We start from the raw sequence: 26,715 nt of genomic DNA on the forward strand, positions 1-26,715 counted from the left end.
GCAGTTCAGGGCAAATATAGGAGTTCCATAGTGTTGGTGATGGTCCTAGTCCATTTGGGCTGTTATAACAAAAATACCATAGACTGGGGGCTTAAACAACAAACATTTACTTCTTAAAATTCTGAGGGTTAGGAAGTCCGAGATCAAGGGGCCAGCAGATTGGGTGTCTGGTGAAGACCCACTTCCTTGTTCATAGACCACCGTCTTCCTGATGCTTTGTCATATAGAGGAAGGGGTGAGGAAGCTCTCTGGGGTCCCTTTTATAACGAAACTAATCCCATTCATAAGACCTTCAGTCTCATGACCTAAACATTTCCCATAGGCCCCACCTCCTAATACTATCACCCTGGGGATTAGGTTTCAACATATGGATTCCGGCAAGACACAAGCATTCAGTCTATAGCAGTGACCTAAGTACCATATTGCTATGCCTCCCTCAACACCCACCTTTATTTGGGGTCTAAGACATATTTTTATATGGACAACAATCCTTCCAGTTATCTCAACTTTATGAATTAGGAGACGAGGCATACAGAGTATAAATGGCTGATCCAATGTCCCATAGTTACTAAGAAGAATTGGAAAATATAATTTATACTTCCTAATTCTCAATTTAGTCCTCTTTCCACAGAGTTCTTAAAGTGAGATAAAAGAGAGGATAAAAAATGAATATTATGAAGAAAAACTCTATTGAATTTCTAGTTTTGCCTAAAAGTTACCTAACCTTCCTCCTCAAGGTAAAACAGGCCAATTACCAGGACCAAATGACAAAACAGAACTTCTGAGGAAACTTAGTTGCTCCCTCCCAGCCACCTCAAAAAATGGGGAAAACATAGACCTGAGCATGCAATGTCCCTGCCCTGATCTGAATTTTAAAATGCTCTACCCTGGCCGTCCTCCAGCTGCTCCCATACCACTCCCTATGAGAAGTCCACAGTGCCAAGGAGATACCTCTTCTAGACGATACTCTGGGTACCCAGGATCCCAGGATTCCCCACACACATGTCCCCAGATCCACTTTTTTTTTTTTTTTGTGGTACGCGGGCCTCTCACTGCTGGGGCCTCTCCCGTTGCACAGGCTCCGGACGCACAGGCTCAGCGGCCATGGCTCACAGGCCCAGCCGCTCCGCGGCATGTGGGATCTTCCCAGACCGGGGCACGAACCTGTGTCCCCTGCATTGGCAGGCGGACGCTCAACCACTGCGCCACCAGGGAAGCCCCAGATCCACTTTTAAGGTCTGCATGTGCTTCCTCCAAGTACCATCTTCCCAGATGCAGATATTCCACCAGTGTATACACAGCCCTAGGCCCAAGGGTTAGTCAAGGAATGGCTGTTTGCAGGGATTGTAGTCATGTGGGCTAAGGTGTCTCTATCAAATATAGAATTCAAAAAAAGATCAGGGTGTATATGGGAATTTAGTATACTATAAATGTAGTATTCCAAATCTATGGAGCAAGAGTGAAGTTTTCAATAAGTAGTGTTCCTACTATTGTCTATCCATTTGGAAAAAATAAACAAATGTAAGTCCCCACATAAAAATTAATTTCTTTTGAGATATACTCCTTTGAATCATATGGTTCAAAATGGAGCTGCTAACTTCTTTCAGAATCAGCCCGAGGCACCACTAATTAATTGGTCAAATGTAGAGCAAAGATGGGCGAATCCTAGCAGCCCATACACCCCCACCAAGTGTTGTCCAGGAAAGAGCCACTGACTCGCATTGAATCAACGAGAGCCCTTCCCAAGATTTTCTAAGTTGAGAGAAAGAGAGAGAGAGAGAGAGGCATCGAGTCCAGTCCCTCTCAAGGATGTACATAAAAGGATGTAGCATAGGAGCTGTAATCAGCCTAGTTGTTTAAACGACATGTTTAAATCCTACCTGATTTGAATTCTCCTCCCATTATGCACTCACTTGCTGTCTCTCCTTCCTTCACAGCTAATTTATCTCTACTTCCTTATCTCACATAGCATTTTGTGCAGTTCTCTGTCTTAGCACTTACCAAACTGTTTTGAGTTCCTAGTTTACTGTTCATTCCTACAACCAACACTTTTTTTGACAGGGACCATTTTGGGAGTTAGGGCTATACCATCGCTGAAAGCAGTCTCACTCCTTGAGGAGCCTATAGGCTGATGGAGAAGTGGAGTGGTTAGACTACACGCCTGAGAGGCAGACTGCCTGGGTTTCAGTTTACTGTTTAATAATTTTGTGGCTTGAGTGAGATACTGAAATCCTCTAGGCCTTAGTTCCTTCATCTGTAAAGTGAAGCTCATGATAAGAGTTGTGAGAATTAAATGGGTTCACAAATGTTTGGGATCCCACCTGACACCTAGAGATCAAGGATAGTTTCTTTCACCTCCTTATCATCAGTGCTTAACACAGTACCTGGCACACAAGGATTCATTTCAGTAAATACTTGTCAAATGAACTAATTCTGTGGCTTTACATTGTAATTAAGTTATAATGAGTGACAAACCCAGGAACCACAACACCCGCTGGTGGAAGGACATTAAGGCTTCAGGAAAATGGTTTTTCTGTGCTCAGGGGTTTGTATTCAGTTTGCCCTGCAGCCCCTTCCACTGTGTCTCTCATAGCACAGAAGTACAAGTCAGTCACTCCCTAGAACAGATGGTTTCTTCAGGTGGGAAGAGGTTTGGCTCTTGTTAAGTTCAGCCTCGGGCTTCCCTGGTGGCGCAGTACTTGAGAGTCCGCCTGCTGATGCAGGGGACACAGGTTCGTGCCCCAGTCCGGGAAGATCCCACATGCCGCGGAGCGGCTGGGCCCGTGAGCCATGGCCGCTGAGCCTGCGCATCCGGAGCCTGTGCTCCACAACGGGAGAGGCCACAGCAGTGAGAGGCCCACGTACCGCAAAAAAAAAAAAAAAAAATTCAGCCTCAAAACCATAGTTGCCTTTAACAAGACTGTCTGTCCCCTGTGATGTATTTCAGAAGGAACTAGAGACCTTGATTGCGATGTTGGACATACCAAAAAAGATGTGTTCCCTGACACTGAATAGGTGCACTTCACAGTTACTGGATCCCCTTCCATGACAGTGACCTGATCTTCTGGCTGAGTCATCGACTGAGCTCTCAGTCCACCTATAAATTAATCCATAACGCATCAGAGAAACTGCTGAAAAAGAATGTAAGTGGGTAATACAAGTGGAAAATGGGAAGGGAATATCACTCACTGAGTGTAAAGAGAATCGCAAGTGTTGAGATACATGCAGAGGCCACGGCTCAAGCTGGGCTGGATGGGGGCTCCTTTCCAGTCCACATTTGCTGGAGATACGGCCCCACTCCAAAGACTATGTTCTCAAAGAGCACAGCATTTTACAAATGGCCCTGGTGCTTCCTGGCACCTGTACCATCTCTCTGTAGAGCAAGCTCTTGGTCTGGCTCCTCAAAGTTCTATGGAAAGCAAGACTGCTGCACCTCTTACTCCCAGGGCAAACCTCACACTGCAGCACCCCCTAAAGCCCACACAGAACCAGGTGACTTTACTGTAGAGTAGTCAGGGCTTCCAGGTCTTATCACAGGGCCCAGTCCTCTGGATGTCTACATTTTCCATTGGTGCTCAAGGAGAAGAAACGGGTTTGTGAACCAAAGTGGAAAACAATGCATGCTGGGTGGATCAAGTTTTAAATGATTTATGCTCTCTCAAGATAATATAGAGACAGAAAGAAAGGAAATAGAATATTTTAATAGGATGGGAAAATAAATAGAAAAAAAGAAGGGAAAGCAGAGCGTTGGATGAAGAAAGAAAGAAAAAGAATAATGAGAGATAAGAAAAAGGCAAAATAGCAGAAAAGAGTAAGGCAAGAGAAGACAAATGATAAGAATGAGCTTATTTGTCTCTTCAGAAATAATTTAGAGCTGACTTCTGAATAAACCTCTTTGACCACAAGATAAGTCAGGTTTTTCTCTTGGTTGGGTCTGTTGGGATTCCTCCCCACGATGATATCTAGTTAAACAGTCATACAAAAAGAACTTGAACCTTCTCTTTAAACATTTTTAGAGAGAGAAAAAAAGGGGGAGTGGTATTATAAACACCTCCTGGTATATTTGCCCTATTAAACAGTATATTTTAAAATAAAAAAATTTTTTAATTTTAAAAACCTCTGTGAAAGTTTGCAAAGATAGAGATTTTCCACATAGAGAGGCTACTTAAAACAGACTTCAGATGAAGTGCACATTGAGTAAAAATTCATGGTTAGGGACTTCCCTGGTGGCACAGTGTTTGAGAGTCTGCCTGCCAATGCAGGGGACACAGGTTCGAGCCCTGGTCTGGGAAGATCCCACATGCCACGGAGCAGCTAAGCCCGTGCGCCACAACTACTGAGCCTGTGCTCTAGAGCCCACGAGCCACAACTACTGAGCCCACGTGCCACAACTACTGAAGCCTGTGCGCCTAGAGCCCATGCTCCGCAACAAGAGAAACCACCGCAATGAGAAGCCCATGCAACGCAACAAAGAGTGGCCCCCACTCTCCGCAACTAGAGAAAGCCTGCGTGCAGCAACGAAGACCCAACGCAGCCAAAAGTAAATAAATAAATAAATTTATTAAAAGAAAAAATTGATCTTTAACCAAGCTTGAGGTATTATGATGATGGCAATGGGTTCATTTTAAGCGGAAGACAGGCTAAAGTTTTATACTAAAAAATGCCACAATGGCAGCAGACATTATTCAATAGATGTGAATGTAAAGGAAACAAATAAGTATAAACACAAAGAAGCTGTTTCTCTGATTTTCCTTATTTTTCCTTTAAATGTCCAAATAAACCACACATTTTGGAAAGAGGATAGAAAATCTCTTTGCTTTGAGTCAAAAAAAATGTGGAAGGTAGCTATTTCTGAAAGCTTTGCTAAGGTTCTCATGCTAGTTAAAACCTTTACCCTATGATAATGTCTTTCTTTGGCGTATGTAAGTTATCTTTAAATACTAATCTTCAAGTCCCAAAGAGACCTGTGATGAATGGGAACATAGAATATATTTCTTCTCTCTCTTCCTAGAGCTTAAGTGTTACCGGCAATCATCTCCAGAGGATGACTGGGAAAAGCTTAATGAAAGGAATATTTTTAAATACATGGGTAGGATTAGGGGAAATCTACAAGAGAAGGTAAGGCACCCTGAGGCCAGCAACAGTCAGAAGACTTCACCACACCTAGACTTGAAGGGACAGAGGAGGAAGAAATTACCCTAGCCTGGGAGACCTGTAACTGAGGTAGATCAACAGGACCTGTGGATTTCAGCACAAAAAAGAAAAGATCTAAGAATATAAATATGCTGACCACTCTCTCCTGCCAATGCCTCCCACTGGGCCAAACCCAACCAGAAGCACAAAAGACAAGTACATAGAAGTCAGCCTCCTGGGCATAGAGCAGGATGGAGAGTAGACCTGGAGAGGAGGGCAAAGAACATCCAGCCCCCTGACACTGGGGTTTATGGCTGCCCTGTCAATCAGGCAAAATGTGGGTATATCCTAAATGTATGTATGGGCATATCTATACAGCATTTTGATTGATGTAGAAAGACAAAAAAGTCAAATTAAAACGAGAGTCCGATATAGACTTTAGTGCTGTAATTAAATTTTCCTGGTAATTGCCCAATCTCTACTACTTCTATCCTCTACAGATGTAGAACACACAGCATGCAGAACTATGCTTAGTGCAAGTGACTTAGATTTTGTTTACGTTCAACCATTTAGTAATTAATTCCAAGAGCTACAAATGAATTAAACCTTTAAGAGACCGCACACCCAAAGGATTCCTAGGGCATCAGTTGAGCTTTCAGAATTGAACAAAATAGGGCTTCCCTGGTGGCGCAGTGGTTGGGAGTCTGCCTGCCGATGCAGGGGAGACGGGTTCGTGCCCCGGTCTGGGAAGATCCCACATGCCACGGAGCGGCTGGGCCCGTGAGCCATGGCCGCTGAGCCTGCGTGTCCAGAGCCTGTGCTCCGCAACGGGAGAGGCCACAACAGTGAGAGGCCCACGTACAGAAGAAAAAAAAAAAAAAAGAACTGAACAAAATAGACTCAATAGCTATTCTGCTTATGTGCTTTGATTTATGAGATTAATGAGATGTTATTCATCAAATGCCTACTGTGAGCATAATGTTAAGCCCGTTACATTTCTTGACTTTTTATTTCTCCTAATATTTTAGAGATGAGGACACTGGAGTTCAGAAATATTAGGTAATTTACTCAAGTCACACCTAAATAAATAGAACAAAGATTTTAACCCATACTTTTCTGACTTCAGAAGCATTCTTTCCACTAAATCACACTGAGAATTTCAATTTTGATCATTTACTTTTTTTTTTGGATCATTTACTTTTTAAAAAAACCTTATAATATTGGAAAGTAATTCCATTATCCTAATAAAATTATACAATCATAGACTTGAATGTGCCAAGTAGAACTTTAGAGGTCATCTTATTAATTGAGTGTATACCAAATGCTGACCTCACTTGTATGTGCCACATAACCAAAGCAGTCCCTAGATAATTGCTTCTAAGAGGTCCTCAGACATTTGAAGAACTGGCTGAGCTACTGACCCCAGGAAAACTTTACCATCAATGCAGATATTACCGGCAGCAGACAGAGCAGACCGATCCAGGGAGACCTTGGACAGCTTCATGGCAGCTGCATTGGACTCTTAAGTAACTCTCCAGCCCTGCTCTCCATGTTTAGTCTCAGGAGTCTTAGAACAGCTTTTTCAACCAGGAATTTTTTATTTTGTTTTGTTTTTAATGGGAAGTAAACCTCCAAAAGAGAATATGGAAATCTCTGTATAGATGCAAACTCCCAGGATTTGGGAATACAGGGAACTTTACTCTCCTGTAAATGTTTCACAAGTCACCATCGGACTGAAAGCTTCATGATGCCTTTAAGAGTGAGCTATCACTGAGCTCTCTTTGTAATTCCTCTCTCATCAACTGCATTTTCCCCTTCTTTTATTTCATTCTTCTTCCACCTCCCCTTTGGGTAATAATGTCTTTAGTATTCTACATATGAGCTGGAAAAAATCTGGTAGGAAGACTAGTCATTGACAGTTTAAACAGTAGAATCAAAACACCAATGTAAAAGGTAGGGTTTTCAATACATCACACACACACACACACACACACACACCCCTCAGTGAACTGAAAAGAACTTCCTCCATGAAGAAAAGGAATTTTCTGGCTCTTTTCTTGCTTGCCAAAACAATGAGGGGGCCACATGCTTATTCACTGTTTATGGAGCAACAATACACACGGCACCATGCAGAACTCATGAAGAAAATGCACACATGCTTCGTCTTTTCAAATATTTCATTTGGTTAAAAGGTAAGACTAATACACTGCTAAACAGGCAATAATCCAAAATAGAATATGCCTAAAGAAGTTGTACAAACATATACCAATTTATATGTGTATACAGTGGAGACATTTGGATGTTGCTAAAAGTAAAGAATAGTGGCTAAAGCCTCAAGATCTGGAGTCCAGAGTCTTGGTTTCCCACATCAAATCTGACTGAACAACAGAATCACCAGGGAGACATTTATGGAAAATACAGACTTCAGGACCCCACTCCAGAAAACTCTGATTCAGTTCATCTAGAATGTAGGAAACAATCTATTTTTCTAAACAAAACTCCAGAGACTTATGATTTTAAAAAGTTTGGGAATCACTAATCTATCCTAGGACCTTGGTTTCTAAAGTGGGAGGGACAGGTCTGGGTAAAAAGACAAAGTAACGAGGATATGGGAAGAATATATTACAACTTCCAGTTGTATTTTATTTTAGCTTAAAAATTTGGAAGGAGATTGAGTTTTACTAATATTTCATATACCAATTGGCACTGACATCCTCACGGGGCCTATATATTAGGTTATAATAAGTAAAATATCCTGAGGGAAGGATTGAGCTTCCAAACTCAGGGCTGTTGGCAGTAGCCACTCACTCATTCATTCACTTTCAGCTTACTATATTATCCAGTGTTAACTAAAGTACCCTTTATAAAGTGGATACACGTCTTGAAAAGATTCCTGCAAAGAGAGTGAAGCTGGCAGATAATATTTAAAATGCAAACACAGAAAGCAAGAAGAAAATGGCAGAGTGAACATGACTCTTCCTGCTATCACAAGTTCATCATCAGCCATTTTATGAGGGAAAGCAAAAATAATTCAATCAGATTTCAAAAGAAATGGATCAAAAGTGTTTCAATTAACAAGAAAACTATTTAAGGGCTTCCCTGGTGGTGCAGTGGTTGAGAATCTGCCTGCCAGTGCAGGGGACACGGGTTCAATTCCTGGTCCGGGAAGATCCCACATGCTGCAGAACAACTAAGGCCGTGCACCACAGCTACTGAGCCTGCGCTCTAGAGCCCGCGAGCCACAACTACTGAGCCCGTGTGCCACAACTACTGAAGCCAGTGCGCCTAGAGCCCATGCTCCACAACAAGGGAAACCACTGCAGTGAGAAGCCCGCGAACTGCAACGAAGAGTAGCCCCCACTTGCCGCAACCAGAGAAAAGCCCACGCACAGCAATGAAGACCCAACGCAGCCAGAAACAATAAATAAATAAAATAAAATAATAAAATAAATTTATTTTTTTAAAAAGTAAGCTATTTAAAACATGGATTTACAGACCATTAATGAAACACTCCTTAAAAACATATTTCCCTATGTACCTTTACTAATATATAGTGTGTCTGGACTCAAATGTTTTTTCTGATAGTGCCAAATGGAAAAGCTTGGAGAACGTTGGGGGTAGTGGGGTGAACCGTTATTGCTCATCTTTTTTCCACCCCCTGCAAAGGCTGTGATCTCTCCTTGTTTCTGTTCAGCTCTTCATGGATTTCCTGCCTCTGTGTCCTCCAGAGCACAGTAGTAAATGGCTGCATCTGCCATCTGCACCTGGAGGATAAGCAGTGATGAAGAGAACCGCTCATATGTCATGTTGTACCGTCCCTGCTGAGAAGGCCTTGAGCCCTTAACAAGGAGTCTTGGTGCACATCCTGGGAAGTGAAGGTACCAGAAGAAGTCGTAAGCATTGGATATAGAGTGATTATAGTAGATTTCTGCCAGAGCACCCTCTGAAGAGACCACAGTGGAAGGCTGAAATACTTGGTACTTGCTCTCTGCAACTACAGGAAATAAAAAAAGAACGTTGTGACTTTTACACTGCTATTTGGTTTATTGATTGCCCCTTAGGTACAGTGGGTATTAATGAATTTGGCTGTTTCATTTTTTTAATGAGTCCAACTTTTTGTTTTTCTTTTTTTTTTTTTTAATGAGTCCAAGTTTTAAATCAATGGCATACACTTTTCCAAGACCAGATGATGCAGGAGCCTACTCACCATTCCAGAGAGAGCTGAGGAGGAGCTCCAGCCACAGTGCTTCCAGAACGCTCTGCAAAGCCATGGCCAAAACGCAGCTGGTCTCAGACCTCAGCCACAAGTGTGATGCTCACCAGGAAGCTGATGTAAGGCTGCCTGTTTTGCATTTTCTTCTGTGTCATGACATCATCAGCCAGAATCTGTGAACTGAAGAAGAGTGACTACAGTCCTGAGGCTACATAATAATGACTTTGTTCTGAGAAGGCAGTCTTAAAAAGGAATGTATGCTTTCAGAGGTCACCACAGCTGTGCATTTAAGAATGAATCATTTAGGAGCTCTCTTCCTTCATTAGTGGTGTCAGAAGGAGTCTCACAATGGTTGGGAGACTGCTTCATCATTCAAACTAAAGTGATAGATTCACACAAAAGGTATGCTGAACTTATCACATGTGCTATAATGATATGATAACATGTTAAAAATAATGATCATGAAATCATAGTAATTGTAGTAGATGAGCAATAGGTTTTTTTAAGGCACAAAAATTACGATGTAAATTATGATATTCATCAAAATTTGACTCCTTTCATCCAAAGTGATCTCTGGAATAAGTATAGAAAGAAAATCTCCCTTGTATTTTTCTGTAACCAAAAGAAACTGGGTCAAGGAAGACCCAAAATTGCATTTGGAGATGATCTCTTTTGGATGGTACTTATCCTCATCTTATAGCCTGAGACTGTCCCCTGTGTTATTATTGAGGGCTTCATACTTCTGCCTGAGGCTTTTATACAGATTTTCTTGGGATTTTGTTTGAAAAAGAAGAGTAAACAAGGTTTATGGCAATTCATGGTGTATACAGTAGAGTTTTTATGTGCACCACCACCACCTAGTGGGCAACATGGGAACTGATGGGAAATCATATCCCCAAGCCGCCTCTGAGACAGTCTTCATAGCTTCTCACATCCTGAAGAGAGTTTTTGCCATTTGCTTTTGTTCAAATTCCTCTTCCTTATTCAATTTCCATAGGGATATGAAGTCTATGCAGAGGAAATAACCACCTTCCTGGAAAGCCTTCTGATTAACAAAAGATGTTCTGCATTCAGATGAGTGAGTTATTTAAAACACACTTCCATAGAGTGAAATATTTCTTTTCCTCATCCTAAGATGGTTGGTTGCTTTATTCATTTCCTTTTCTGTCTTTTTAAAATAGTATCCCAGGTCAGGAGAAATTCGTTTCTTCCCTAATATTTTTTTTTCTTTTTTTACTGGGAGATTCCTTAATAATAATAAGATGATCATTAAGGTCCAACAGTGACTTTTTATTTATATATAAAATTTTAAAAGTTTCCCCAGAAAAAGTTTCCCCAGAATAAAAAGTTTCCAAATAAAGTACAAAATTCCAGTATGGCTGTAAAATTAGGATGGAGGAATCAAAGACAGTGGACACAGATTCATTTAGTAGAAAAACTAATATGGCTACTGGGATTAATTTGAGCTCTGAAATTTCTGACAATTGAAACACAAAAGGAAACACAAAGGAAATACAATTATACAAGTAAGCTAAGTGTTTAGGCAGCTTCATCCTGAAGCCTAGTGGTCTACAGCTATAGATAACTTAAAACTCTTTTTTGATTACTGGGTATGTACTTCTGGCTCACAGTTTCCAACTACTGCAAAATATTTTACCATGTGCTTCCCCCACATTTACCTATCCAACCCCCTAGTGAGGGACTCATAGGATGCCTCTAACTCCCATCAACACAGCAATAAACATATTTCTATATTTCCCCTTATTAACTATGTAAGAACTTCTTTGGGATATGTCCAATTATAGTGTATATACATACTCAATTTCACTAATCACTCAAAGTAGTGGTAATCACATACAACTTCTACCAAAAATGCTTGAGCAGTCCAGTCTCTCCAAATCCTCAACAGCATTTGGTGTTATCAAAATTATAAAACTGTCTAAATTTTACCAATATGCTGAGTGTGGAGTCTCATTTTAACTTGTATTACTCGTTTGGTGAAATTGAGCTATTTGTGTTTTCCTTTTCAACATTACCTGTTCAAATGATTTGCCCATTTTAAAATTAGGTCCCCAGTCTTTTTCTCAGTAAATTTCAGGAGTTCCTCATACATTGATTCCTTGAAGTGTTCAACATCACAAATACCTTCTTCTAGTATACCCCTAATGTGTTAACTTTGTCTATGGTGTCCTTTTTGAATGGAAATACTTCATTTTGATGGGGGTCAAAGATAGCTTTTTTTTTTTACTTTATGATTTGAGTTTTGGGATCTTGACTTAGAAATCATTCCCTACTCCAAGGCCACAAACATAATTTCCTGCATTGTATTTTGTTATCTTTATAGGTTTTTCTTTTACATGTAGGTTTTAATTCATCTGAAATCTGCATGTATATATGGTGTAAGAGGAAATGCAACTTTATTTTTCTCCATAGAGCAGAACAGTCTTCCCAGCAGTATCTACAAAATAATCCACCTTTCCCCCACCGATCTGTGGTACAGTCTTTATTACATATGTCACCTAGGAACTTGGTCTCTTCTTGAGTTTTATATTTTGTTTCATTGATCTAGTTGTTTCTGTAACACTACCATACTGTTTTTATCATCTTAGCTTTATAACGCAATATGCTTTATCAAGATCTCCCTTTAATCAGTCATATTTTCAGATGCAATTCAATAAAATCTACTCTGGCTAGTTTATGCAGAAAAATTAAATGATATTAAATAGCTCACAGACTCTCCAGAAGAGGTAGGCAGTGAGGATTCGATGCTATATGTCAAAAAGAATTCTCAAATACACCTCACCACACGGAATGCTCTAATCAAGCAATCAAATGTCATCACCACTCAGACCCAACACCACAAATTCACCCCTCACAGTCCTCACTACACACATTAAAGGATACATCGGCACACCTACTACCGGAGGACTGCAATGAGCAGTAGTAGTTACAGTGACCACCCCTGTCTTTCTTAGACCATAAAGAGAATGCACCTAAAATATTTCCACATAGAGACTTCCTTTGTAGCCTAGTACATGCTCACTTTTTTTTTTTTTTTTTTTTTTTGCGGTATGCGGGCCTCTCACTGTTGTGGCCTCTCCCGTTGCGGAGCACAGGCTCCAGACGCGGAGGCTCAGCGGCCATGGCTCACGGGCCCAGCCGCTCTGCGGCACGTGGGATCTTCCCGGACTGGGGCACGAACCCGTGTCCCCTGCATCGGCAGGCGGACTCTCAACCACTGCGCCACCAGCGAAGCCCCATGACTTACTTATTTTATAGCGGGAAGTTTGTACCTTTTGACCCTTTTCACACATTTTGCCCACTCCCTACCCCATCCTTATAGCAACCACCAATCTGTTCTCTGTTTCTTTGAGGTTTTTTTTTCCTTTGGTGGGTTTTTGTTTTTGTTTTTTCAAATTCGACATATAAGTGAACAAGCAACACTTTTTAAAAAAATTTATTTATTTGTTTTTGGCTGCATTGGGTCTTTGTTGCTGCGCGCAGGCTTTCCCTAGTTGCGGCGAGCGGGGGCTACTCTTTGTTGTGGTATGCAGGCTTCTTATTGCGATGGCTTCTCTTGTTGCGGAGCACAGGCTCTAGGTGCATGGGCTCAGTAGTTGTGGCTCGCAGGCTCTAGAGCGCAGGCTCACTAGTTGTGGTGCACAGGCTTAGTTGCTCAGCGGCATGTGGGATCTACCCTGACCAGGGCTTGAACCTGTGTCCCCTGCATTGGCAGGCAGATTCTTAACCACTGTTCCACCAGGCAAATCCCAAGCAACACTTTTAAGTGTGCATCTTCTATAGGTGGTTAAGATCAAAAGCTATGCTCTTCTATAAATGGCAGCATCCAAGTGAAGTTAAGAGAATAAGTACTGGATCCAGCAGCAGATTACCTGAGTTCAAGCCCTGGTTCAGGTGCTTACCTGACGTGTAAACTCTGTGAAAATCACTTAACACCAAGTTTTCTATAATGCTCCCTACCTCGCAGAGGTATCATAAAGACCGAATAAAACAGTAAGGGTGAAAGAGTTTTTCAAACGCTAAAAGGCTATTCAAGTTTAAACAGTTGTTTTCATTTATGCTACGGAGGAAAGAGGAACACACAATTTTGGAGCATCAGGGACTTCCAGGGAGGGAAAGCCTGAGTCACCTATATGGCATTCTGTGTACAGTCAGAGGAAAGTAGTGGGCCAGGGGAGAGGGTTACAAGAGGAAGGGGGAATGTATAGAAATTGTTCAAAGATTAATTTCTCAACCTTGCATTTTACCAATGCCAGTGGTGATGGTATTTGGCCTATAATCAATTGAACATCATTTTCTATATTGCCCTTGGTGTATTATGCCTGTAATAAAGTATCTCAATTCCAGATGTTTAGAGAATTAGTATGGTCAGCATATCCCTCTTCCTAATGTGTACCCTGATTGCCAGTGTGACAGTACAAGTCCCATGTTAGCCAAGTAGCAATATCTGTAAGTTCTGAAAGACCAGGTTTTCCAATATAGTCAAGTCTGGCCCCTGATCAGTGATAATGAATCCAACAAGAAAACTGGGGAAAAGGAGCACAAGCCACAAGTCCTTGGGAGTAAGAATTTTTGGTCACTTCTGATACTTTCCCTCTGTTACCATCCTGTCTTCCAGACACTGTTGCATGGAGAGTCAGCTAAAAGCTTACTTCTAGTTCCATACACTTTAGTTTGGATAGCCTAACCATCCCACAAAACTATTCAGTCTTGAAAATCAAAGTGTAATAACCTTAATCCCTCTCCTTTGGATTCTTCTTTTACCCATTTAAACTATCAAACCCTATATCTAAGCAGAGAAAGCAAAATGGGAATTAGAGCAAAAGGTTCTGATTTTTCATTGTTATATAAAGTAATGAATACGTGATGGAAAAAAGTTGACTGGCAATTAGTGGTGGCTTTTGCATTTGTTTCTTTGAATTGCGTATTACATAATTATACTCATGTAGATTACACATTTACGAAGCTCCACACGCTTTGCAAAGATTTCAAGAGCTCTAAAAAAAGTTACCATTTTTATTCACGTTTAATGGATGAGAAAACTGAGGCCCAGAGGTTAAATAACTTACCCAAATTTACACACCTAGGACGTTGGAATCTATACTCAAGCAATGTGACTCTAGAGTCCAAACACTTGACCTCACTGGCAGATAGCAGATTAAATTTTTAATTCCATTGCCCATCCCTCAGCAATGTGTTTTTATATGGATTAGATAAAAACAGGAAAGCCCCTCACCTAATACTTAGCACATAGTAATCGCTAAATAGTTGTTCATTTAATCACATATAAACACATCCTAAAGATTTAGATGTTGACGTACCGCTTTCCCATTAAATGCCCTTAGTGATGATTGCGAAGCCTGTAACTTCGATTCCCAAAGAATTAACTTTTTCTAACTAGGGACTAGGGAAAGCTGATGTCATTGCTTAAAAGTTCCCATAAGGCCTATATAAGTCAGGTAGAGAAACACTAACACTGCAGCTGCCCTTCCCAGCTGCTTTCTTTCTCTACAGATTTCCCTTCAGTACTTGAAGGTGGGATAATCCATCTGAAACTGGCAAGACAAAATTTACACCTAGAGAGTGTGCTGCAAAGGAAACAGGATGCTTCAGTTACACTGGTTCTGAATAATTAGGTCAAGTTTTGCGTTAGACGTGTCCTGGTAAACTAGCATGCCTGCAAACGTGATCGGTAGTGGCTTTTAATCCCTTCTAACCATCAGTACAGCCTGACAAAGTGCAAAAAAGATATCATTCCTACACCACATCTTCAGTTTACTGAGAACCAATTCTAGAAAATCTTAGTGCAGAGCTATATGCTCTACATATTGAACAACATGATAATAACATATGTACGAAGGTGTGATTTTGCAGAAATGCTGAAGTACCTCTGGTAAAATACCACCAAATATATCTGCTGTGAATTATTACCAAAAACTGTGAATAAGACCCAAGGGAACTTCGAGGGCTCTGAACTTCCTTATGAAAAAATCAAGGTAAATGGGGTTATTTGATTTGTCGAACTTAAAAATAAATTATTTCTTTTTTTAAATGGTGGTTTAATTATTTACTTTCTCTTTTTATTTATTTATTTATTTACTTTCTCTTGGTGGTTAAAACTGGGCAGCAGCTGTTACAAGGTTGCGTTGTAAATCCTTTTCTTTGAAGGGGAGGGAAAACAGTGCGCACAAGCCTGTCTGTCTTCAGTCTCTTCTTGTTACTCCCAAACCCTTTAAGGGCTCCTTTTCCTATGGAGTTCATGCAAAACTAAAGGGAAACATAAAATCCCTGAAGCCATGTTCTTCCCAATAAGCAAAATAAGACGAGGAAATCACTTCCACTCGATGATACTTTTAAAAGCTACTGTGGATGAAAGCAAAGTTCCAAAGAGGTCCGTTTCCAGGTTAGTCAATGCCTCTGACCTTTCTTCTTCCATCTTGGGCTTTCTGGATGCAGAGTTCAACGGCGTCCCAGGGCCTCACCCCCGACGCAGTTCCAGTTACCGCTGCCGTCGCCGCCTCTCCGCAGCGCCGTCCGGCCTCTGAGAGGCAGCGCGCGGCCTCCGCACGCTCCACGCCCGCCCCGCTCCGCGCGCTCCCGCCCGGCGACGCTCGTCTTCGAGCCGGCGCGCGGCCGGCGCCCTCAGGGCCGGGTCTCGAGCCCTCCCAGCGTTCTCATTGGCTCCCTGTCCCGGGCGCGCGCGACGCCTCGCGAGGGGCACGTTTCTCTCGTTCGTGCGGCTCGTGCCGCCGAGCTCGCCCCTGCCCACTCTCGGTAAACTCTTCTTCCTATCAGAAAATAATACTCATGTTATTGAAACTACCAGACTGATAATTCAGGTCTTTTCGAAGGTGCTGAGAGCATCAGAAACAACCCAGGGTGAGTTTCATAGACGTTTTAGATTTACTGTTTCTGCTCTTATTTTCTTCTGTTTTTCTGAAATGTATGCAGTAGACACTAGATTTTTTGATGTGTGAACCATATTTTTGACATAAACTAACACCAGATTTCTACTGCAGTTGAACACATGTCCATTTTTCAGAACATTTATTCCTGAGGCTCCACAGAAATAGAAAAAAAATATATTGTGATGGAAAAAGTTTAGTTAAAAATGTATATCCAGGGGTTCCCTGGTGGCGCAGTGGTTGAGGGTCCGCCTGCCGATGCCGGGTACACGGGTTCGTGCCCTGGTCCGGGAAGATCCCACATGCCGCAAAGCGGCTGGGCCCGTGAACCATGGCTGCTGAGCCTGCGCGTCCGGAGCCTGTGCTCCGCAACAGGAGAGGCCATAACAGTGAGAGGCCCGCGTACTGCAAAGAAAAAAAAATGTATATCCATATCCTCTGATGAGGGAACAGTCTTCGTTTCAGACCTAGTGCTCAATCTGCACACGCTTTTCTATCTGTGCAGGTGAAATTTTTCATATTGATTTTAAAATAAACCCTGGCTCCATTTTTGGTTAGTTCTTCAGCTTTCACTTTTGCAATCCTTTTAGAGCTTAATAAATTACAAAGATAACAGATGTAAATCATCAAACATTTAAAGTAGTTCTCTGGAGCAAAAACCTTAAGTGAACACCGTAAGAAGAATTTCTAAATAGTAAAATCAATCCATAGCTACATTATGATGTTACTATAAATATTAATTCAAGCACTAGATACCATGAGTTTAACTTAAATGATAACTAAAAGACTTCTCTCCCTCCGAGAATACCTTCTTTGCCGTAGATCTGCTTTGCTAGTTCTCCGATTTGACACTGCCATTAGACTTCCCTCTGATATAAACAACAAAAAAGCCATTGTCTTCAGAAAAACAGCATAATGAGGCCTAGAAAATACTTGAGAAGAAAGGGTGATGGAACAGAAGAGAAAAGTTTTCTCTATCCTTTTTTCATAACCAGTGTGGAGTTGATTCATTTGTCTGACAGAAAGCCTGATCTTGAAGGACAAAATAAAGAACCTGTAGTCATCAGTGATGGGAAGAAGGTAACGTAGGATGATAGTGCCCAAGAAACCAAGAGGACAGCTTGCTTGGGTGGAAGGCTATACATCGAGGCAGTGGCACGTAAGAGGCAAGCTAGAGAAGAGAGGCTCCCCACAGATGCCCACCCAAGCCAGCCCAGGACACCTAGGAGAGGAAGAGAGAGGTCACTGAGACACATTTTACTTAATACTTCAGTTATGCCAGTCACCATAAAAATTCAGGTCAGAAGGGTGGTAGAGAAACACTGGACCAAAAGTCAAGAGGCCCAAGCTCTAGACCCAGCTATTACTCCAGCTCTCCAGTTCTCTATGAACTTGAGCCAGTTGCTTTACTTCTCTGTGCCTTGTTTTCTCTATTTATTAAAAAAAAATAGATTAGGTAAACTCCCCTTAAGAGCTAAGATCTTGGGACTCTATATAATATATACGTTTCTTATAAAAATTAATGATACTTGGGTCAAAGGTAAGCTAATTTTTAAAAAAGCAACTACTTTTGTTTTACTGTGGTCCAGTAAGTCAGAAAACAGAATTGGACTTTAGAAAGAACTGAGGATAATCTAGTCAAGACAGTGACGCTGTTAGGCCTGGACCTTGACCTCCAGTTTAAGAATGAGCAAGTCTGTCCTCAACTCAAAGGTGGAAGAGAAGCAAGTCTCCCTTTACCCGCTACAGATTTTCTACGTTTTCCTGGGTTTTATCCAGCCTCCTCTGAAGAATTCTTCAAAAAACACTACAGCCGGGCTTCCCTGGTGGCGCAGTGGTTGGGCGTCCACCTGCCGATGCAGGGGACACGGGTTCATGCCCCAGTCCGGGAGGATCCCACGTGCCGCGGAGTGGCTGGGCCCGTGAGCCATGGCCGCTGAGCCTGTGCGTCCGGAGCCTGTGCTCCGCAACGGGAGAGGCCACAACAGTGAGAGGCCCGCGTACTGCAAAAAAAAAAAAAAAAAAAAAACAATGAAATAGGGATAACTTATTATCCATTCATTTGACAGATATTTACTGAGCACCTATTATGTGCTAAGTACTAGGTTTATAATCATAAATAAAACATATAATCACTCTTTTATGTTGCTGAGTCTAGTGAGAATAGAAAACAAAAATATAAACAAATTTTAATTACAGATCATGACAAATGCCATGAAAGACGATGCTGTTAGAGAGTTATAGAAGAGACTGTCTTCAGATTGGTTAGACAAGGAGGACCTCTTTGAGGAAATGGCATTTAATCTAAGATCTGAAAGATGAAAAAGAGCCAACCATGAGAAACGAGAGGTGATGAACATTCTAGGCAGAGGAAATGACAGGTGTAAAGATCTATGTTCAGAAAGACCTTGACTTGTTCCAAGAAGTAAAAGACCAATGTGGTTACAGCTTTGACTGTGAGGCAGAGAATGGTGAGAGATAATATTGGAGAAGTAAAAAGACTACTTTCATGTCCTCTCAAGGAGTTTGGAATATTTTTCAGTGCAGTGGGAAGCCATCAGAATGGTACAAGCACAGAAAAGACATGTACAATTTGTGTTTTAATGAAATTATTCTAGTTATTATGTAGAGAATTTATTCAACTAAGCATTTATTACTAAACAATATCACACTAATGGCTGGGAGAAAATACGAAGTTGAGCAAAACGTGTTCTATAATCCAGCATCTTGAGTCTAATTATGGTGACACACATTGTAACATTGTGATACATTGTACTCTGAGTGGTGTATGCTGAGTGGATTGGATAACGGTATATGAAGAGGGTCTTCCAGGCAACAGTGTCTCACATAACTGTATACAAAAAGCATGGCATAATGGGACCCAGTAGTTCACTCTCACTCCATCAGTGAGAAGGACATGCTTAAATGCAGTGGTATTACCCAGGCAATCAGTAAGGGTGTGGTCAATAAACGTGTGGGTCACATGACCCATGTCATATTTTTTATGGTACTTTTGCCAGGAAATGTGTTGAGAAGGAAATTGAAACCATATAAGTCATTTCAGTTATACAGAAGTATGGTTATTATGGTATTAAGGTATTCTGTAAGGTTTTCTTGGCAGAACAGTTTAACTTGCAGTAGAAATTCTAATAGAGTAGTCTCATTCCCAAAGGTAACTCTGCATAGTATAAAACTACATTCATTGGGACTGGTTGGTGGAATAACTAAACTGAATTTGAGAATTATGGAATCTGTATGAAATAAATGCTTTTATTATAGGAAACGGGCAGACAGTCAGGAGATATAGCCCATCAAAGAGCCCAAATGGAACCGCCTTGTGCAGGAATCAGCCACACAGAGGAACACCTGCAATGTGCTAGTAAGTAAGACAACGTTTCATGGCAACAACAATGGAACAATGTCATGTTTGCTTTTTTTTTAATAGTTGCTGCAAAATTTCTAATACTGCTGGTCTTCAATCACATTAATCCTTACAGCTCTTCGGGGAACTAAAATCATTTATTCTCTACAATGGAATATTACTCAGCCATAAAAAGAAACGAAATTGAGTTATTTGTAGTGAGGTGGATGGACCTTGAGTCTGTCATACAGAGTGAAGTAAGAAAGAGAAAAACAAATACTATATGCTAACACATATATATGGAATCTTAAAAAAAAACAATAAAAATGGTTCTGAAGAACCTAGGGGCAGGACAGGAATAAAGATGCAGATGTAGAGAATGGACTTGAGGACATGGGGAGGGGGAAGGGTAAGCTGGGACGAAGTGAGAGAGTGGCATGGGTATATATATACACTACCAAATGTAAAATAGATAGCTAGCGGGAAGCAGCCACGTAACACAGGGAGATCAGCTCAGTGCTTTGTGACCACCTAGAGGGGTGGGATAGGGAGGGTGGGAGGGAGGGAGAAGCAAGAGGGAAGAGTTATGGGAACATATGTATATGTATAACTGATTCACTTTGTTATAAAGCAGAAACTAACACACCATTGTAAAGCAATTATACTCCAATAAAGATGTTAAAAAAAAAAAGCATTTATTCTCCAATTCACAGAAATAGCTTTTTAGACTCAGGGATAAGATAAAATGTGTTCATTAAATAAATAGAAGAGTAAAGAGTAAAATGAAGATATCTTGACTCTTGGTTCTGTGGTTGACTTAACTTTAAAGAGGAGACAAGGATCATTATTTATCATATAGAAATTTGTTCAGCAACTTTGTAATAGACAGCTGAATTCCTCAGGTTACAATCATCTTCTCTGCAATAGAGTAACTAATATTGCCATAATAGAAATAAACAAATAAGGCCTTAGGAATTTACTTCTGCATAAAAGGTACTAATGAGTATGAAAATCTATACATATAAAAGTCCAGAATGTAGAGGGATAATTAGATCATTTTTCTCAGTTTTTCAGGTGTGTGTAGTAGTGATATCTGGGCCTAATTTCATCACAAATACATAAAGCTCTGATTTTGACTTGGGCTATATATGAAAATTGGAGGGGATTGACAATATGCTACATTTGTTTGTCAATTTGCATGTAATGGTGTTTAGATATTTTCATGAGCATCCCGCAGTTTAATAAACTGCTTCTTTTTTTTTTACCAGTACACGGGCCTCTCACTGTTGTGGCCTCTCCCGTTGCGGAGCACAGGCTCCGGATTTAAACTGCTTCTTATTCTTTGTTCTTTTGAGTACTTTCTGTCATTTCAGTCATTTCTTACCTTTTAGCCAGTTAGTGAGTCACTCCCTCAGTGTTGTGTATGTGGATGTCCATATTATCTGGAACACAATTCCCTAAAGTACTCATAAGCATTATCTCTACAAGTTAACAGAAGTTGGTAGAATAATAACCCAAAGGCCTCAGTCAATTCTGATTCCTTTCAGATAATCAAAGAAAGATTATATATTTTTATTATTAAGCATATTCTATTTCATTCCATTATTTCCATTAAAATTGATATAACTATTTTATATGGCAGCTCTCTGACCATCTATAGGGTCCTCTAATCCTGCTCCCTTTGGTCACAATACATCATCATTCTCTTTACCTAAGGAATTTGACATGGAGACTTCTTGATTTGGACTTGCCCATTTGACAATAAATTGTTATACTTCTCCCAAAGAGTGATATTAGTTAATTCAGGAAATTAGCACTCTGAAATTATATAAATTCAAGTAACTTCTTAACTATTTTCACCTATTTCTTCATATAAATTTTAGAATATTATTGAAAATTTTACCCAAAAAAGTCCTGTGGAATTTTTATGTTGAGTAAATTAAATTTATAAATCAATTTAAGAAGGTCCATTATATTAACAATTTTTTATTCTTTTACAGCGACATGTATACATCTTTATCTCTTCACATTTTCTCAGCAGAGCTTTGTAGTTTTTTTCATAGAGGCACATACGCTTCCTTTATCGGGCAAAAAAAATCCCATATAAGCATATCTGTATTGATTTTTTATTGCTGCTATAACAACTTTACCACAAACTTAGAGGCTTAAACCAATATAAATTTATTCTCTTACAGCTCTGTCAGATGTTCAACACAAATTTTACTGAACTAAAATCAAGATGTCAGTAGGGCTGCATTGCTTTCTCATTCTTCTTCCCAGGTTTATTGAGGACTAATTGACAAAAAATTAATATATTTAAAGTGTACAACATGATCTAATAATTTGATATATGTATACATTGTAAAATGATTACCATAATCAAACTAACACATCCAGCAAAAGTGGACCTGTGAAATTGAAACCCACATTGTTTAAGGGTCAACTGTATGTAAATTAATTGTATTTCTATACACTACCAATAAATAATTTAAAATTAAATTAACAATAACATCAACAAACATAAAGTACTTGGGGACAAATTTAATTTAATATGTGTGATTACAAATGAAGATGACTAACATTGCTGAGAAAAATGAAAGAAAACCTAAATAAATAAAGGGATATACCATGTTAATGGATTGAAAGGCTGCATATCATTAAGAGGTCTGTTCTTTCCCAAACTGATCTATAGATTCAATGCAATCCTAATCTAAGTTCCAGCACTATTCTTTGTAGAACTATACAAGCTTTTTACAAAAATTTACATGGAAATTACAAAGAATTTGAAATAGCAAAACAATTTTGAAAAAGAAGAAAGTTTGAGGGCTCACACTACATAACTTCAAGATTTACTATAAAGTAATCAAGACAACGTGCTATTGATTTAAATATAGACATATATGTCAATGGAACAGAATATAGAATCCAAAAATAAATTGACACAAAAGGTCAACTGATGGGCTTCCCTGGTGGCGCAGTGGTTAAGAGTCCGCCTGTCGATGCAGGGGACACGGGTTCGTGCCCCGGTCTGGGAAGATACCACATGCCGTGGAGCGGCTGGGCCTGTGAGCCATGGCCACTGAGCCTGCGCGTCCGGATCCTGTGCTCCGCAACGGGAGAGGCCACAACAGTGAGAGGCCCGTGTACCGCAAAAAAAAAAAAAAAAAAAAAACCAAAAAAAAGGTCAACTGACTTTCAACAAATGTGTCAAGGTAACTGAATGGGGAAAAAATAGTCTTTTCAAATGGTGCTGGATTAACTAAATAGATTGAAAAAATGAATCTCAACCTTTATCTTATACCATATAACAAAGTAAACTCAAAATGGATCACAGACCTAAAATTTAAAGCTGAAACTGTAAAATTTCTAGAAAAAAATGGGAAAATCTTCAAGACTTTGGTGTAGGCAAAGATTTCTTAGGACACAAAAAGGATCAACTGTAAAAGTGAAAAATTGGACTTAAAGTTTAAATTTCTGCTCTTCAAAATATATCATTCAGAAAATAAAGCTGCAAGCCAGAGAGTAATAAAAATATTGGCAAGACATATATCCATCAAAGGTCTTATTTCCAGAATATACCAAGAATTCTTACAACATAGTGACAAGAAGACAAAAAATAATGTATGAGCAAAATATTTGAATAGGAACATCACAAAACAAGATATATGAAAGGATAATAAGCAAATGAAAAGATTCTCAACAGTAATCATTAGGGAAATGAAGAATAAAACCACACACACACTCACCAGAATGCTTAAAATTAAAGGTTGACAATTCCCATTGTTGGATGTTAAACTCTTACACTTCTGATGAGAGTATAAAATCATACAATGACTTTGAAAAACTGTCTTGTAGTTTCTTACAAGTTAAACATACACTTACCATGTGATCCAATAATTCTACTCCTAGTTACCCAAGAGAAATGAAAATACATATCCAAAATAACCTGTAAATAAATGTTTATAGCTACTTTATTCATAATTATAAAAAAACTAGAAACACCCAAATGTCAATCAATACATGAATGAATAAACAAATTGTAGTATGCCCATACAATAAAATATTACTCAACAATAAGAAGGATTAAAGTACTGATACCCACAAAGACATGGGTTAATCTCAGAAACAGCATGCAGAGCAAAAGAAGTCAGGCATAAAAGAGTACATACTGTATGATTCAATTTATATGAAACTATAGGAAAGACAAATTTAGTTTACAGCGACAAAAAATCAGATGCTTGGGTTCTTGGGTGGGGATACAGTGATTTCTGGGAAGGTGCTGAAGAAACTTTTTGGGGTGATGGAAATGTTCTCTATCTTGATTAAAGAGATAGTTAGATGGGTATACCTTTGTCAAATTTTATCAAACTGTACAATAAAATGAGTACATTTTGTGTAATTAATTTCCATATCAATAGAGTTTATTTTAAAATAAGTTCTAATACATCTCCATCTTGATTTTGTCAAAGTACTACAAAAAGTACAAAATAGATGTAGAAATAAATGAGAGAATCACTTTCAAAGTGACTAAATTTAATTCAATATAAATAGGATAAGGCTTAAACACCTTGAAAATATTTATATTTGAAAGCAGGATTAAGACCACTATAATGTATAAAACACAGGTGTGATGTACAGCTTCCCAGAGGCAATAACCTAAAGAACAATACAAATCAAAAGAGTAGGTTCTCTTACAACTTTACCTGTTCCTGAAACTGAGACCATGCCCTGAAGTCTATGTGTTTTTTTTACTGGTGTAACTAGAAGTCTTCTTTAAACTTTTCCAGATCCTTTTCCTTTACATATTACAATATGATCTTTTCCTTTATTTAAGTAATAGTTAACAAGTCACTCTCTTTAGTGCAGAAGTCTGCCCTGCTTCATGCCATTTCACCTAACGATTTTGATTTCTTACTTTTACTCTCATTAAAGATATGACCATATTAATATCTATAATTCCAAACCCATAATATACATGATTTCATGAAAAAACTCGTCTCTGTCTGAGATGCTTCATAGCACTTTTTATTTCCTCATTCCTCAAGGTGTCAATGAAGGGATTCAGCAAAGGGGTGACCACTGTGTAGAAGACAGATACCAACTTGTCAGTGGAGAAGCTGGTGTCTGGCTGAGTGTAAATGAAGATAACATGGTCCAAAGAAGAGGGAAACCACCATGAAGTGGGCTAAACAGGTGGACAGAGCTTTCCTGCGCCCTTCAGCTGACTGTTTTCTAAGAGAAAACAAGATGATGGTGTAGGAGGCGACCAAAGCCAGGAAACAGGAGAGGGAAATGGTTCCTCTATTGGACACAATCGGAATTCCTGTGAGACATGTATCTGTGCAGGCCAGCTTGATGACAGGAGGAACATTACAGAAGTAGCTATCAATAACATTGGGGCCACAGTAAGGTAGACGAATGGTCAAGAAGGTCTGCACCAGTGAGTGAACAGTACCCACCAACCAGAGCACAAAGACAAGCTGTACACAGACCCTCATGTTCACATTGGGGTAGTGTAATGGAGCACAGATGGCTACGTAACGATCATAGGCCATAATGGTCAGCAGAAGGATCTCAGCACAGGCAAACAGATGTAGGAAGAAGAGCTGTGCAATGCAGGAAATGGTCTTTCTGTCAAAAAGCAAACCCTCCAGCATCTTAGGCACAGTGACAGATGAGTGGCAGATGTCAATAAAGGACAGATTGCTCAGGAAGAAATACATGGGTGTACTAAGACATGGAGTAAAGACTATGGTAACCATGATGAGAATGTTCCCCCAAAGGGTTAGCACATACATGGCTGAGAATGCCATGAAAAATAGTATTTCCTGCACCCAGTTATCAGTGAGTCCCAAGAAGACAAATTGAGTCACTCTTGTTTGGTTTAGAACATCCATCCAATGAGTTTCCAAAGGATCTTGGGGGGGAAAAACATGAAAGCTAATTTAGCCTTAATATTATAGGACTGGAACTAATTGAAGTGACTTTGCATTTCTATCTGAGTTGCTTATTTATTATCAGGGTATATAGAATATAAGATCAATTTAATAACAATTGCTATAATATACACAGTATGTATCAGGAGCCATTCCATGCCTTTTATATACACCATCTTATTTAACCATAACTGCACCATGGCATAAGCATTATTGTTCCTCTCTTGCAGATAAGTGGGCTCTACAAGAATAAATAAGTTGCCCAAACCCTTAGCCACTAGGTAGCTGGCTTTTTTCATTTCAGTCTAATCCACAGGTAACACCAAATTAATATTCCAAAATACAACTCCCAGCTAAGATCATTCACTATTTCATTCTTCCTATCAAATTAAAAGTACCTTCAAAGCCTGCAACAATCTGCTGCACATTTATTTTTCCAGTATGGCATCTTCTCTCCAGCCAAGCAAGTTACCATGCTCCAGCCATGCTACCTCCACCAACTTACATTCCAAAATCTTTGTCTGTATTTATGTTGTTCCCTCTGCTCAGAAAACACACCCTCCAATCAACTGTACTCTCCTCATCACTGACTATTAAAACATTTCATCCTGTAAGACTACCTCAAAGAGCAGTACCTTTAAGAAAACTTAACTGAGGCAATCAAATCCTATCTCTTCCCCTTCATACTTCTTTTTTATAAAAGAAAGTATAAAATAAGATATCTGGTTTTGCTCCCCCATTAAATTGAAATTTTCTTGAAAAGCAATAGCCACATATGACTTATCCCTTGCAGCACTTAACATGATATCTGGCACACAGTAGTTATGCAAAAGATATTTTTATTCAAACTGAACCTACCTTCTTTAGGTAACCTGCAAAAGAATCCAATCCTTCTTCACAATGGAGCTAATAACTGACTTTAAAAACCTATTTTTTTTTTAAAAACCTATTTTTTTAATTCTGTAATATGATTTGTCCCCTAGGAGATATTATTGTGTAAACACTAAAGTTATATTACCTGTAATTCTCTATACTGATTGGCTGGCCAAAAACTATAACAGAGTTTAGGAAACATTTACCACAAACCATAAAAAAGATTTATAGGGACTTCCCTGGTGGTGCAGCGGTTAAGAATCCGCCTGCCAA

The 26,715-nt window shown here is 39.6% G+C and overlaps 1 protein-coding gene and 1 gene segment (V, D, J or C); both read right to left on the reverse strand.

The window, feature by feature from the left end:
- Positions 1-8,831: 8,831 nt before the first annotated feature.
- On the reverse strand, positions 8,832-9,404 carry LOC136118429 (T cell receptor alpha variable 2-like). The segment is given in 2 exon segments: positions 8,832-9,127; positions 9,341-9,404. Coding segments are annotated over 2 exon segments (360 nt in total).
- A 15,210-nt stretch (positions 9,405-24,614) lies between these two features.
- LOC136118624 (olfactory receptor 4E2-like) lies at positions 24,615-25,530 on the reverse strand. The gene is given in 2 exon segments (XM_065871862.1): positions 24,615-24,779; positions 24,781-25,530. Coding segments are annotated over 2 exon segments (915 nt in total).
- Positions 25,531-26,715: the final 1,185 nt, after the last annotated feature.

This window comes from Phocoena phocoena, chromosome 2 (genome assembly GCF_963924675.1).
Source record: "Phocoena phocoena chromosome 2, mPhoPho1.1, whole genome shotgun sequence".
Classification (NCBI taxonomy): Eukaryota; Metazoa; Chordata; class Mammalia; order Artiodactyla; family Phocoenidae; genus Phocoena; species Phocoena phocoena.